General features: G+C 41.5%; 1 protein-coding gene across 2 annotated transcripts in view; it reads right to left on the reverse strand.

Moving 5' to 3' along the window:
* Nucleotides 1-1,774: 1,774 nt before the first annotated feature.
* Nucleotides 1,775-16,251, reverse strand: part of ARMC8 (armadillo repeat containing 8) — a 205,189-nt gene continuing 190,712 nt past the window's right edge. For both annotated transcript variants that reach the window (XM_024218622.2, XM_024218621.2), the window contains 4 exons: nucleotides 13,852-13,947; nucleotides 8,110-8,182; nucleotides 5,569-5,662; nucleotides 1,775-3,519 (listed from right to left, as the gene is read on the reverse strand). In XM_024218622.2, the coding sequence (XP_024074390.1) occupies nucleotides 3,486-3,519; nucleotides 5,569-5,662; nucleotides 8,110-8,182; nucleotides 13,852-13,947 (297 nt within the window). In that variant the 3' untranslated portion in view covers nucleotides 1,775-3,485. The remainder of the gene's footprint in view (nucleotides 3,520-5,568; nucleotides 5,663-8,109; nucleotides 8,183-13,851; nucleotides 13,948-16,251) is intronic.

A 16,251-nucleotide genomic window follows, 5' to 3' on the forward strand; every position in this document is an offset into this window, starting at 1 on the left:
CCTTGTCTCTCTAATATCCTGGGACTGACATGGCTACAACACTGCATACTGTATTTATAACGAATGGCATGTTGGTTAGCTTTGATTGGACAGATGTGTCACACTATGCTGTTTCTATTCCCTGACAGGTAAAGTGTAACAATCAGATTTGGATACAAACACTCAAAAGTTCAAAATTTGATTTCTGCAAATATTCTCGAATATATGTTTAAAATTCATGGTGACTTACGAACAATCCTGCTCGTGAATGTGTTCGCAAGGACCCCACTTCTACACCTCCACCCATGTGTCTCGACACCTATTCCACCCACAGCCACATTAACTTCAGTGGCACTTCACACAGGTGCAATGACCAGCCAGCTGGATGGAGCTGAAAGATCAGGACATAAAATATTTGTAGAAAACAGAAAAGGGCCACAAATCAAATAAAACAATTTCCATGATTGACTGAGTTGCTCACCTGGCTTAATTCATTATTATGGTATAAATACATGATTGGAATTAGGGACGACTGTGAAGGGGGAGACCCAGAAGAAAGAGTGTGATGCAGTATTAAAGGCAGAAGAAAAACCATGATGGAACAAATCCTGCTGGTCTTACTCTTGCAAGGAATCCCTTGTCTTATTGGGATGCCTTACCTGAGTAAAGCCAGTAGGGTTTGGCTAATTTGTACAGGATTATTTTCTGTTGTCCTCTCTATGTTGTATAAATCTCCAACTAAAATCTGAAAGTTTGTAGAGCAAAAAACATTGAGTCAAGATTTTAAATACATATTTTCTTCATAAAGTTCAGTAGAAGCAAAGTATTCTGGTAAAGTACTTTTTATTTATTTACAGTATTTATGTTTTCTATTTGTACATACCTACAGCAACATCAAAAATTATTCACAAAGCTTAACTGAATGTAAAAATGTTATTTCATTGGACATTTGACCTATCAGCTTGATATTATGGAAAATGTTGACTTTTTCCCCCATGCAGTATCCAGATTGTCTGAGCATTATTTTTAAGTTTTCTGGTACATTTAGGGCCACATTTAAAAAAAAGTCTCTAAACATGCACACCTAAATTTGCACACTTTTGTGTACAATTTTAGTCATCCAATTTTTTTAAACACAAACTCAGATTTGCAGATGTGAGTAGAGGGGCATGCAAAAACTTGAGCACATGAAAATGTGCGCACAAAATATCAGGAGTGTAAATTTAGAGTTCAAGCTCAGGCTATTTTGAAAATTTAGCCCCCACGTGTACATAAAGTTTAACCAAGGAAGTGTTTTCTCAGTGCTACCAAAACTATGGTTCATTTTACTTTTTAAATAAGGCTTTTATTTCTGAGATACTAGATATTTATCAGGTTCTCACATATTCATACTTGCCTCTCTGTGCAGACCCATTACCAAAGACTTGTAGCAATAATAAGAAATGGCCACTCACTTATTGCCATGTCCACGTTGGAAAAAAGTGTTAAGTGCTCACTTTTATATGATTTTCAGAGTGGGAAAACAATTACATTAAACTTATATAAAATTGTATTTTCCTTTGCAACCAAATGGTAACAGTTCTACAATACATAACATTCAAACTCTGGGCCAAACTGTGATCGCCTTTTGCTCACACAAATAGTTTCCTTTAAATTAATAGGACGACTCAGAAAAGTAAGGCAATTATAATCTGACACTGCTTAGAAATAAAGGATAAAGGTTTGAGATTACATTTGTGAAAACTGGTTAGTCAAGTTACAGTCCTGTCCTCTTGACCTGAAGCTCAAACTGCAAAAGGTAGAGTTGAATTCTTCAGTTTGCCCTTTAGTGCTAAGTAGACATAGCGTGTGAGGATTTTGACTCTATTAATGCCATTCCCTAAACTGAAAACCAGGAAGCAGATGGTAAATGTACTGCAGGAGGAAAGTAGTAACCCTGAATTGCAGTCTGGGAGAGCTTCTTGCTGCACTCACTTCTTTCTACACACATTTAACTCCTGAAGCTGAATTCAGTAAAAATGTAGGGTCTGATTTTCAGCATAATCTTAAATGGTTTTCCCTTTCTCTGCCCACAATTGAGTGGATATGAATTCTTGCAGACACAATATTTCACCACAATTTAATTACAGGCATAATTTCAGCCATTTAGTAGTCCAAGTATCTGACTGCAATGAGGAAGGTAAATGCTGTTTCTACAAATAACTAAAGCCACAATTTTAGGTGCCCACAAATTGTAGGCACACAGACAAAGGCCAGGTTTTGATAACCTGATCCTTTAAATGCAGTAAAATCTGGGCTATTATCCATGTATATGAATTCCTGGATATGTCTGTATATATATTGCTATTACTATAGCAATGTCACTGGGAGATAATTTTCTAATAACGTGTCCATTCTCCTGCAATCTAACCTATTCAGCTAATATTATGGAGAAATATTTTATATAGCAGTGAACTGATCTGTATGACCAAACAAGTCCCTTAAGCCATAACTTGCCAGGTCCTTTTGGTATCTTGAAAGTACAAGTCTTGCAACGTGCTACCTGTTTGACGTATCTTGGTGTCACAGTCAGCTGGTGTTCCTTATCACTGAGACAAGCCAATCTTTCAGCAATAATCTCAGCAAGATCTTGGATTTCACAGCAATAGGCTCATTCACCCAAGCCAGTGCTGATATTACATCCACATATTTCTTTTTGGCAGAAGATCAACACAACAGTTATACAATTGGTGAGAGTGAGAGTCCACCCATGTCTTCTAAACATTTAAAAACCCCAAATAATCTTTTTGACCCATTCTACTGAGCTGAAAATGACATTAGTACCTGTTGACTGTGGGGCAGTAAAATGCTATCTCTTAGATTTTTTCATAGCACAGAATATGCTGGCTGTTATTTGAGTCTACTGTATTCCTCAATTTTTCTCTTCAAAAAGGAATATAAGTTAAGCTTAGGTTCAGAAATGCATATGTTTTACTTAAAAACATTCACCTGTTCAAAATTCAAAATAAACTTTATGGGATACAGTGTGTTTTTTTAAATAACATTTCATTCAAACTGTATATAATTCATTAAAGTATTCATACAGCAAACAATGGTTAACCCTTGAAAATGTGTAGAAAAAGATTTTCACACAAAAAAGGAAAACAAAATTTTGAGGTATCACACTCACACATACACCCAAACACACACGCAGGCTGCAGCAAAAGCAGAAAATTGTAGGCCCAAAAGAAAATGATGATTGATTGTTCTATTAGAGAGTCCAGGTAGCTCAGGAAAAAACACAAAAACAAAACCCTCCACAATAGTCCTCTGAGTAAAGAACTACCTCAAAAAAGTTCAAGTGCATTGGAGACCTGATCACCTAAACTGTTTCTGCAAAGCAGCTCCCTGCACCTGAGAGAAATGCAGCCCAAGGTGACTTGTGCAAATATAAGGAATCAGTTGAGGCTATTTCCTTTTAGTCCTTAAACACACGAGGGGTGTCCAAAGATTCACTTAGTCTTTGATCATGCAAGATACTGCTGGAGTGCTGTCTTCGCCCTGAAATTACAAATATTCCATTAGCCATTGAATCTGGACTTCAAAAAACAAACACCCGCTGGAGATTCATGGTTAACATTTATCCCACATGACATTCTGTGCACAAGGCTAGTGTGTGAGGGAGGAACTGTTAGTGTGGCAATAAAAGGCTAAACTATTAATACGTTAAGATGGCAAAGCCTGAGGTTTCTCAGCAAAAGTAGAGCCTAATGCCATTTGTGCTGTTTTCTTCGGCTAGGAGGAAAACTCTTTTATGCTACATGAGCAATGAGTAGTGCCAAACAGTCATTAAACCAGATCTAATCCACTGGTCTGGATTGCACCCCAGAATATGACAACATGGAAGGAGTGCATAAATCCTCTTTGCTCCAGGATTGCACTAGTAGCTCATATTGAGTTGTCTGTCCACTCTCACTCATAGATCCTTTTCAGAGTCATTGCTTTCCAGGAAACAATGCCCCATTCTGTAGGTATGGGCTGCATTCCTTGTTCCTAGACAAGGCCGGTTCTAGGCACCAGCAAACCAAGCACGTGCTTGGGGCGGCACATTTTCAGGGGCAGCATTCTGGCAACCTTTTTTTTTTTGCGCTTCAGGCGGCAAAAGCCTAGAGACGGCCCTGGCAGCAGCAGCGCATTGTGCGCGGGGGCGCCCTAGGGCCACTGCAGTTCACGCTGTGGGGGAGCAGCGCCCGCACCTTGTGGCTGGGCCGGGCAGGCTCCGAGCGGGGGGACACTCGGGCTGGGGGCCGCCCCGCGGGGCACACGGAGCTGCTTGCAGGTGCCGCAGGGCGGCTGCCCCCCAGCGCCGCAGCCGGGGCTAGGCGAAGCGGCCCGAGCTGCCCAGGGACTGCAGCAGGGTGGCCAGAAGCAACAGCAGCAGCGGGGCCATAGAGGGCGGGGCGCTTCTGTGCGGGGCCTGCGTCCTGCTCTCTGGGGCTCCGCTCCCTCTGGGGCTGCCCTGCCCCGGCTCCTCAACCCCCTGCCAGGGCGGTCCCCCGGCTCTGCCCTCCTGGGTCCCAGCTGGTCCTGGAGGCGACCCTGGGCTGAAGCGCGGCCTGGGAGCCCCGCTGCTTACCCCGACCCTGCCAGTGCCGGACTGGCTGGAGGCGAGGGGGGAGCGGGCAGAGTCAGCACTGGTGGGGGGGAGCCCAGGGCTGGGGCGGCAGGAGATGCGGGTGGGGTGGGGTGGCGAGAGCCCAGCGCTGGGGCGGCAGGGCATGCGGGTGGGGGAGGGCACTGGTGGTGGTGGTGGGGGGTGAGAGCCCAGGGCTCAGGTGGGGAGCAGCCAAAAATTTTTTTGCTTGGGGTGGCAAAAAACCTAGAGCCGGCCCTGTTCCTAGATGTATAACTTTGAACTTGGCTGTATTTAAATGGTCCCTTGAAATATGTAACTACTTATGCTAAACAAACTGTTCCACCTTGTGTTTAGCTGTGACACTTTGAGTACATTTCCCAGACCTGAAGAAGAGCTCTGTGTAAGGTTTAAAGCTTGTCTCACCAAACAGAAGTTTGTCCAATAAAAGATATTATCTCAGCCACCATGTCTCTCTAATATCCTGGGACTGACATGGCTACAACACTGCATACTACTAAAGTTACACATTAAGTCTGCAAGACTGGATAAATTATATTCAAGATTAAAAAAAAAAAAAAAAAAATTAGCTGAGGATCCTGAAACCTCCTTATTTTTTAGTAAAACATGGAATACTGGAAAAGTTCCAGAGACCAGGAAAAGTGCTAATGTTGTGTCAATGTGTACTGCTGTTTTTGAGGAGGGAGATGATGTATGAGTGGATAACCATCTTGGTGTCTGTCCTGCCTTAGGACTTGTCATAAATCCTACTTAGCAAGCATTCTTCAAATAAGATGAATATCATATTTTATTCATATGTGGCACGACTCATCAATGTAAAGGGCCTGTCTTCTGCATGCAGCACTGTCTCATGGATTTTTCTGTAATCCAAATGCTTTCCAAACAAGATTTTTTTTTTTTTTTTTAAAGCACAGAATTCCCTCTGATCTCTATTTTGGGGGTTCTTTTATACTTACTTGTCACAAAGATTTGGATCTGATGACTGACTCAGTTTGTGTAGAATATCTACTATTCCGATATCTCGTAGTTTATCTTGGCGTTCTTGTGAACCTAAAAAAAATAAATCACATTATAGGGGATAACATCAAACAAGTGATTTATTAAAAATGATAAAAAAGAATTGGAGACAGGCATGTGCTATGAGGGGATATAATATGTGGATGCAAATAAAATGCTGTGCTAAGAAGCCCTTTATGTCTACTTAACCTATGGCTGCTCTGTCTTTTCCTTTTAGAAGAAGCTACTAAATTTTTTTCCCTTCAATTTTTTTCACATGAATAAATGAGAGAAAATTAAACAGGCAAGAACCTTAAGAGATTTTATTATAAAGTAAGGAGTTTGACTCTGACTGGCTTCTTCCTTTCCAACTCTGTCTCTGATACTGGGTGTATTTAGCTGAAAATTTGTTACAGAGAAGCTTCTAGCACTCAGAGTACAACACAAGCTAATACAGGAAATCAGAATGCTGGAAATACAGCGTGAAGTTTTACATGCTGAAGTGAGATTTGTTCCTGATGCTCCACATTCTCAAATTACTCAGCAGGAGAGTGGGAGATCAAACTACAAAAATAAGTCTCCTTGTTGAGGAACACCACAGCAGATTTAGAGAATGTAACCACCAATCTAAGAGTCATTCTCCCCCAACCCCATTTCCACTCACACCACCCCCTCCCTAGCACTGCTCCCATCTCCTGCTCCGCAACTCCGTGGCCTTCCAACTCCTGATTCATAGGATATGTCTGAACTGCAATGTAAGCCCGAGCTTAGACTCAGGCTCAAGCCCAAACCCCCTTCCTGTCTAACACATAATTCTGTCTGATCTGGGCCCAAGCCCAGGCCCTACAGGGGTGAAGGGTTTGAGCCCATGCCCTGCAATGACTTGGGTCCAAATGGCATCATTCTGCAATGTGGAAACAGCTCGGGCCCGGGCCTCCCAGACTCAGGTCCTGAGAGTCCACCAGTGCTATTCAACACTCCCATGGGATGGTGTTCTCTGTGATTTTTATCCCAAAACTGGCCAATCAACTCCCAAGAAATGGAAGCCAGCCCTCTAGGTAAAGTACAACTGCTCAGCATTTAACCCTTCCATTTTATTCCGACCGCTGAGCTGCAAGCAAAGTGAACCTTCTTCTGAGTTTGTAATGGCCACCAACATATAGAAGTCCTTTGCCAAGTGTGCTGCTACGTGGTCACAGGAACATAGTCTGATTTTGGTTAATCGGTGGTGCGAGGTGAGCAAACAGTTTGACTTCAGCAAGAATTCGAGGAATGACCACAAGTACCAGGAAATAGCAAAGAAGCTGGCAGCACTGGGGATTCACTTGACCGGTTAACCAGTGCAGAGAGCAGATTAAGTGGCTCAAAATGACCACTGTAAGCCAGGCATGAGAACTGCACCTCTGGAAACTCGCTGTCATCCTGCCCCTTTTACAAAGAGCTTGAGTGGGTGCTGGATACTGTGCCAAGCACTGAGCCACAAATGCTTCACGACAGTCTGTTAAGCTTGGATGGTGACCTTTCTCACCCCCGAATCCAGTATAGGACTGGAGGGGACCCATCATGTACCAGATGAGGCTGCTGAAGTGACCAAACTGGGACAGACCCTGAGGAAGCTTTGCAGCACATTCTAGGTCCCTACTCAGAGGAGCTATTTGATGCCATCCTGGCGGAGCAGCCTGCCACACAACTGGCAGCAGAAACAAGAGGCAGTAGCCCCTCAGCCTGGTTAATTTCTGGCTCCATGTTCGTAGTTGTTAATATAGGGATGGGAGGGATTTCTGGTTTATGACCCAATGCAAAATTTATTACAAACTGCAGTAAGAAGCATGTATCCACTAATGGTGGATTTTATTACCATTACTGCACGATATATCATATAATGTATATTTCAAACAATAATGGTAAACACATAAGGTGTAACCTGTAAATTGTATCCAAACACTGTTTCTCAATACATTCATCTACTCAATACTATAAATTCACAGGTTCTTGGCCCCCACCCTCCACTGCATAAGCAGCTATGTCATTCACAAGTACAATGCATGGCAATCAATTCTCCCCCACCCCGTTTCATTAAGTGATAATGGCAATACCTCATTTACTGCAAACCCTGTACAATCACATTCATAAATGCATATTCTCCGTCTTCCATTAGGTCACGCAAGTCCATAATGTGGGTGCACAAAGCATCCCCGATTTGTGTTGTCCTTCAGGAACCTTAAGCTGTGTCACAGCGACCAGTTGGGATCTTAGTCTCATTGCCCTCCCTCCCCCAGCCTCCCTATTGTCTATAATAATCACTTGCTGCATCTTGCATCTAGACCTTAAGCCCACTGGGGCATGGACTGTATTTCACTGTGTTTGTATAGGGCATACATAGTCAAGACTGAGTCCCGTTGTACTACTACCTAACATTTGCCATTCTCTTCCTTGAGAGGATTTTGTTTTGACAATACTTTCTGTCCAAGACAATACATAAAAGTATGAGGGTCTCTTACCTTCTTCTTCATTCCATACGAGATTAGATATGCAAAACATGGCAGCAAGCTGAAGTTTAGCATTCGAATGACTCTGAATATAGAAACAGAATTTTTGGAGTTTCAGAAGCTAAATATCACAAAACTTTGTAGATGTACATTTTCTAACATTCACTTAAGGACTGAGGTAAAAAAGCATGGGCAATTCCTCATCCACGATCTGCACCAAAGACATTACTGCTATTTAGGGCAGTCAGGTACAGTGTTCTTTGAATGGAGAGTTATTTTGTCCTTGATTTCAAAACAGATTCTACCTTCACCATATTGCAGACATTGTTACACTCACTACACTAACCATGAAGTCAAGAGGCTCTTGCTGCTGCTGCCACTCTCCCATCTGGCATCAGGTTCAGTCCAGTCCAGCCTATAGGTCATCAGCAAGATTGTACCAGCCACACTGCTCCTGAGCATAACTGTGTTCTCCTCAGACTTGCTTTCTATTTCGGGACTGTCACTCTCAGGCAGCTGGGATGAGCTGGTTAACAGCTGGGGTTTCCTCAGGACTGCTGTGTTTCTGTTATGTCTTGAGATACCAGCGAGTTGTTTTCAACACAGTTATAAAATATTTGTTTTGATTCTGCCTTGGCCTGTTGTTCAAGAGGCACCAAATGGAAGGACAGCTATGCACAGACTGTGTGCCCTCATTCCTATAGCAACTAGCCTGGTCTTTAATAGGTGTTTGGGGAACATGTCTATTTAGATTTCTCTGCTGAACTGGTTGTGTAACAAAGCGTTGGTTCTGGTGCTCAGATACACATCCCTTCACTCTGTTCCAAGGCTCAGTTGCCCCTTTAATAATGAGTTCATGGAGCACATGATGGAGTCATGTAACTGCACGTTGAGAGGGCCCTTCCATGTGTGAAACTGAGCAGGCTGAGGAGGGTGGAGACACCAAACTTTTTGCACTGCGCTCCCCATTTGAGTTACAATTTTTTGTTGCACCCCCCAACTCAAACAGGTTTGGAAGCCCACTAAGGTGAGTCAGGGGTGCAGGTGGGGCTCCCTCCCTGAGCCCTGCTGTGTGGGGCTGGCCCAAGCCACCTGGCGTTGCTACTCACCCTTCCCCTCACCGAACATTTCTCACACCCCACAGTTTGAAAACTTCTAGAAGCTGTTGCTAAATGGAAGGCAGAAATCTGGGGGGGAGGGACATGACCCTGCATGCCCCCCCACGTGTCGCCTCTGCCTATCTCAGATGGGGGTACGTGGCAGACTATATTAAAAGTAGCCTAAAAAGTCTGAAAACCATTGACCTACCCCAAGAGAAGCAGCAAAGGGATGAACTCATCTCTATCTATCCCAATGAGATGCTAACTAGAGGGGTACAGATCAGTGTTAATGCCATACAGGCAGGTTAACAAACCAACACTGGAGTCCATGCTCGCCTCAGCTAAAGGACATGCAACGGAGCCAATACTTGAGGGGCCAAACAAGCCTGAATCTGTTGTTCTTCAGGCCATGCTGCAAGGCACTTCTTTTTAGGGCTGTTGAAGGCTAGTCTTGCTAGGGGTGACGTGGGGACAGGGTGGATTTGATTTAAATCACTAGTCAGGAAGACTCGATTTAATCATGGATTTCTACATAAAAATGCATTCTTGTTGGTTGTTATAACCTTAATACATATTCTTCACAACTCAGAGAGAAATGTAGGTTTAATTTTTAGAAGGTACACACTATACATTTTTAAACAGTGATTTATTTTGAAAACTTTTCAGATTAGTTTTACAGCTATATCAGAAAATGAATGATTGGTTATTTCATTTACCAAAGGTAATCGAAGCAGATATTTATGAAGTCATTGGGAGGTGAACTATCTCCAATTCAACAGGTTAATCATTAATATTTGGAGGATTTTCTTGCCATGCTGTATTAGGAGGAGAACATCACCAGACAGACATTTAAATTGTTTTATTTAACTAAAATAACAACGTTATGTATTCTGGATTTTTTTCTTCGACAGCAAACATATCATATTTTAACAAAACAAGCATTTAGTTAAACATTCAAGTTTTTTTAAATCAGGTTTGTTTTTGTTAAAATTGTTTTTAACTAAAATAGTTAAATGAAAAATTAATAAAAAAATTAAATCGACTATGTCAGCCAGGTCAACATGAGAAACTTAAAATATTGGCTTCTGCAGCTAACTCAGTCGTCTTCACCTTCATTTTCCTGTTTGTTCATAATCTGGAAAAGAAAAACAAGCTTTCCTACTTTTTCAGATCCCAAACGATTTCTCAATTTGGAATGAATTAGTCCAAAGGAAGAAAATATTCTTTCTACACCGGCAGAAGAACCTACTGCTGTTAAAAGCGAGATTATCACTTCAACAGTCTCTGAATCCAAGTGCTTAAGTGACTTCCACCAGTTCACTGGTGTGACTTTCTTTAAAACATCATCAGCAAACATGTATTTCTTGAATGGTTCACCCTTAGCTCTGAAGTTTATTATAGTTGTCGTTATGGAGGGATGATTGCTGGATGTCCATGTCATAAGCCAACTCCTCTTCTTCAGCAGTTAAGGTTTGACTTTGGTACCGAGTATTGAGAATATTTGCAAGAAAATGAGCTGGAGATCGTGCTTGTCCCATTCATTTTTTTAATGCTTGTAATTTAACTCTGCCATTGCATATTTCTCTTTTTAAGATCTCACTCAGTTCCTTCCAAATTTCAACAGCTTCAGCAATAAAACAGCTATTTCCCTGCATTTTGTTCAAGGCTACAGAAATAGGCTTCAGGGTACTCAGCATGTGTTCAACATCTCTTAAGCCCAATGTTGAGAATTTTGGCTGTGACAGTGCAATCTATTTTTTCACAGTTTTGTTCACAAACTGTCATCAGATTAGACCAGTTCTTGATATAGTGCTCAAAACAGTCCACTACTGAGTTCCATCATACTTCTTGTGGGAGAGTTAGCTTGGTTCCTCCCACTTTTTTCAGAGCAGCTGCTGCGAAGTGGTTGTTATGGAAGTATTTTGCAATTTCAACAACATTAGCTTTTATTTCTGGAACACTGAAGTCTTTGGCTAGGAGGTGCATCAAATGAGCACTGCAACTGTATGTTATTGGCTTGGCACTCTTCTAAATTTCTTCTCATCTTGGATACATTTGCTGCTTGCATTGTCTGTGACGAAGCTGCATACTAGACATTTGAATTTTTGTTCAGTTTGTTATAGCTTTTACTGCTACTTCTTGTAAGTATTCTGCTGTTGTGTGCATTTCCTGATGTATCAATTGTTTCTGTAAGGAAGACATTCCCTTCTTCTGTTGTCACACAACCATGTACAACAGGATCATTGTGGACATTGCTCCACCCATCAAGACTCAGGTTAACAATTTCACCCTCTAGACCTTTTGCACACTGCTCAGTTTCTCTTTCATACACTTTATCCAGGAATTTGCCTGCGACATCTGCTCTGTTGGGTGAACTGTATCCTGGTCTTAATGACTGGATCATATTAATGAAGTGTGGGTTCTCAGTCATACGAAAAGGAGAGTTTGTTGCATAAGCAAACTGGGCAATTTTTTCATCAATTACCTCTTTTTGTAATCTGCTGGTTCTTAGCACGAACTTATCTATGGTTGTTTCTGGATGATGGAGATTTTTTTTTTTTTCCTTTTTGCTACAGGTGATATACTGTGGCTGTGTGACATACATGATGTGACTGAAACACTATCATTGGCAGATAACTCTGAAACTGTAGAAAATGATGGTGATCTTGAAGGTGGATAGTTTTCAGAATCCTGTATGTTGAGGATGGATTCTCCTAAACAAAATAAGTCAATGCAGTTATTTAATTATTATTACCATACTGCTCATTTAGTATTACTCATTGCATTCACTGACACTCAGTACTACTTTAAAGGTGAAATTATAAAAGGAAGATCTGCCTATTTCAGCTATTTATTTTTTATTACAACTGCATCTAAAATAGAGTAACTACTATATTTTTTGCCCAAACATGAGAATTCAAGACTAATCCAGAAGGAAGACAGGCAGGCCTTAAGAAAGAAGTATGAAATAAAAAAGTTTACCAACCTGAAGATCCTGCATGTTCAGACAGGTTCCTTTCATCATCTTCAATGCAGCTTCCTCCTGAGAAGGAACACTTCTCATGATGTTGTTTCATTCGGGCAACCAGGTCTTGCATTTCTTTGTTGCACTGTTTGCATTTTGCATGCATGCCTATCTTACCCACAGGTAGAGGAACTTCATTAAAATATTCCCAAACTGGGTCTCTTTTACGGCCTGCTGCCATTATAGGTTTTCCCTTCTAGTGAGAGAATGGTATTGTAGATCTCAAATCAATGAAGGCTACACTCAGAAAGTCCTCAAGACTTCTGGAATATGCAGCTCAAACAGTTTCACTTTTGTTTCTACTGCCTGTCCCTCCCTTTTCACATTTATCTCCAGACTTCTTCTCATTGTCCAGATCTGTTCGGCCCCCAACAATCTTCTATTCGTTGAACTTTTTGAAACTTTGCACTTTTAGAGAAAGGTAAGGGATTGACTCTGTATACACAAATTTGCAGAGGGACAATAGGGTTGAGGTCTGTTATTTCTCACCTCTATATATTATTCATTTATTTAAAAACATTTTTGCTGTTAACAAGCATGTTATCTCTGGAGACACAAATCCACAGTCTGAAAACTGCAAAACTAAGCATCTTTGATGGTATCTTCTAGACTGAGCACTGAGTTCCATTGGGTAGATAGAAAGATTAACCTAAATAATCTATACAGAAGCGCCTGGAACCCCATAAGATTGGGTCCCTAATCCATGAACTATTGGAACTCATTTACAAAACTTATCTTAAACATTACACATGACTATATTGTCTCATACTATAGAATTAGAATTTATAATCCCTATTCCATGATGAGATATCTTTGAGCTATAATGTATCTTAATTAAAACTATCTTTAGATAGGTTTTTTCCTCAAAAGCATTTTATCAAAAAAAATCTGATTTAAATTAAAAAAAATCCATTTTTTAAAAATCATTGATTTTATCCACCCTGCATGGGGAAATGGGGCATTTGGGTTATTGCTTTGTGCTGCTGGTTATTTGGTATTATTGTGTTTTGGGTTTGCTGTTTCTTTTTTGATTTACCCTGTTTATGTAAATGTCAGAAGTGCCCAGGATGCAAAGATGGGGCTTCTTGTTTTGTACAATAAAACATTTACATTAAATAGGCTGGAAAGGCCTGGGAGCCGAAGGAATCTTGCTGCCTAGGGAAAGGGCGAAGCCAAACAGCACTAAGCATGGGTTAGCCTGCTACTAGGATGCAGCTTCCTTTTCTTGCAGCTGCCTGAGATCTGGAGGATTGGAGTCTGTGACCCCAAGCTCCCCCTACTCCAAGGGGAGCATTTATCAAAATCTCTATCAGATACACCTAATTAAGGCGGAAACACCTTCCCTTCCATTACTGTCTGGTGCTACATGTGTACCTTAATACACTGTAAGGCTGCTGTGGGAGCCTTAATTTTTGGATTTCCCTTTTGACTGAGTCGCCAGCCTTAACTCTGCCTTCATGTAGTGTTTGAACTGAACTAACACAAGCTCTCTGTACAGATGGATATACAGAAATTAAGTGTTTGATACTGAATACTAGTCATCTGTATAACTTTTAAGCCATGTTAGAGTACCCACTTTCAACTCCTGCAAAGAAGAGAGGGCAGACCCTTCAAAGAAATTCTCCATACCATGTAATACTTAATTTTCTGCAAGATGTCATCATTGGTCATAATGAGTTCTTTTGCTGTTGTTCCATCTGCTATGTTGGCAAGTATACATAATGTCTGAAAAAGAGAGAAAGTTGTCATTTGCAGTACATCTATGAATCATAGCTTTCGTGACAGTTCCAACCTTTCATGGTGAACACTTCTTTATCAGAATCTGGAGTTTCCAGATTGTTACACTGAGGACCAAGTATTCTGTTGGCTCAATGCCATTGACTCCAATGGTGTTATGCAAGCAGAGAATTTAGCCCTGAGTTCTTGACTAAACCACACTAATAGAACAATCATAGTCATCAGGGATAGCCATTTTAGACTTGATTCTGATCATGAGGGAGGAACCTGTAATAAATCTGAAGGTGGAAGGTGAAAGTGATAATGAAATGATAGATTTAATGATTCTAAGGAAAGGAAGGAGTGAGAGCAACAGAATAAGGACAATAGACTTCAAAAAAGCAGATTAAAAATCATAGAACTGATAGGTAAGGTCCCATGGGAAGGAAGTTAAGGAAAAACAGAATTCAGGAGTGCTGGCAATTTCTTAAGCAGACAATAGCAAAGGCACAACTACAAACTATCCCAATGCAAAGGAAAGACAGGAAGAATAATAAGAGGCCAATATGACTCCATAAGGAGCTTTTTAGTGACCTGAAAATCAAAAAGGAATCTTACAAAAAGTGGATGAATTGCTATGGAGGAGTACAAAAGAATAGCAGAAGCATGTAGGGACAAAAATAAGAAAGGCTACAGCACAAAATGAGTTACACCTACCCAGGGACATAAAAAGCAAGAAGAGGTACTTTAAATACATTAGGATCAAGAGAAAGACGAAGGAAAGTGTAGACCCTTAACTTAGTTGGGAAGGGGAGCTAATAATTGATGACATCAAAAGGCTGAGGTGTTTAATGCCTATTTTGCTTCAGTCCTCACTAAGAAGGGTAACAGTGACCAGATACTCAACATAATTAATATTAACCACAAGGGGAAAGGTACCTAGGCCAAAATAGAGAAAGACCAGGTTAAAGACTTTTTAGATAATTTAGATGTATTCAAGGGCCTGATGAAGTTGGACTAGATGACCTCCTGAGGTCTCTTCCAACCCTAATCTTCTATGATTTATCCTAGGGTACTTAAGGAATTAGCTGAAGCAATCTCAGAACCATTAGCGATGATCTTCGAGAACTCATGGAGGACAGGTGAGGACTGGAGAAGGGCAAACATAATACCTATCTTTAAAAAGGGGAAACAAAAAGCACCCAGGGAATTAAAGGCCAGTCAGCCTTTGAGATCTGGGTAGATACTGGAACAAATTATTAAACAATCAATTTGTGAGCACCTAGAGAATAATAGCATTATAAGGAATAGCCAGCATGGACTATTATGACTAACAAACCTAATTTCCTATGGAGACCATGTGGCCACCCTCCAAATGTCCAGTGTGGAAATGTCACCGAGGAACACTATCGATATCACTTGTGCTCTTGTGGAGTGAGCCCATATCTGCTGAGGAGGCATAGCCAAAGCCATCTCATATGCAGCCTTGATACAGGATGTTATTCATCTAGAGATGATCTGTGCAGAGACTGTTTGCCCTTCCATGCGGTCCGCATATAACACGAATAGGAGAGGTGAAACACAAAACGGTTTGGTCCTGTCTAGATAAAAGGCTAGACATCGCCTGATATCCAGAGTATGTAGGCGTGGTTCTGCCGGGGAAAAGCGCGGCTTAGGGAAAAACAGGTAAATACACTGCCTGATTCAGATGAAACAGAGACCACTTTGGATAAAAACTTTGGATGTGGTTGCAGCATTACCTTGCCCTTGCCCCTGGAGAACTGAGTGTAAGGCAGCTCAGCCATGAGGGCCTGCAGCTCACACACCCTCCTTGCTGAAGTGATGGTTATCAAGAACATGGTTTTCTGAGACAGGTGGGGCAGCAGACAGGACACAAGGGGCTTGAATAGAGGGCCCATCAGAGTCACCAGAACCGTGTTTAGGTCCCACATGGGAACCATTTCTCAGATCGAGGGATGTAAGCAGAGAAGCCCCTTCAGAAATCTTATCACTATGGCACTAGAAAAAACTGACTTCCCTTGAATTGGGGGGTGGAACACTGCTATTGGTGCCAAATGCACACTCAGAAAACTGAGCGCAAAGCCTGATTTCTGAACATGTAGCAGGTATTCCAAGATGTCTTGGATGGAAGCCCTGGTTGGGTGCCATCAGCCAAAGACCACATGGGGAACCTCTTCCACTTTGCTAAGTAGGCCATCCTAGTGGAGGACTTCCTACTGTTGAGTAGGATTTGTTGGACAGCCGCCAAGCACTGTTCCTCCTCTTCATTCAGCCATGTAGCAGCCACGCCGA

The sequence above is a fragment of the Terrapene carolina genome, unplaced genomic scaffold (genome assembly GCF_002925995.2).
Source record: "Terrapene carolina triunguis isolate 2854851 unplaced genomic scaffold, T_m_triunguis-2.0 Scaffold88, whole genome shotgun sequence".
NCBI classification, from domain to species: Eukaryota; Metazoa; Chordata; order Testudines; family Emydidae; genus Terrapene; species Terrapene triunguis.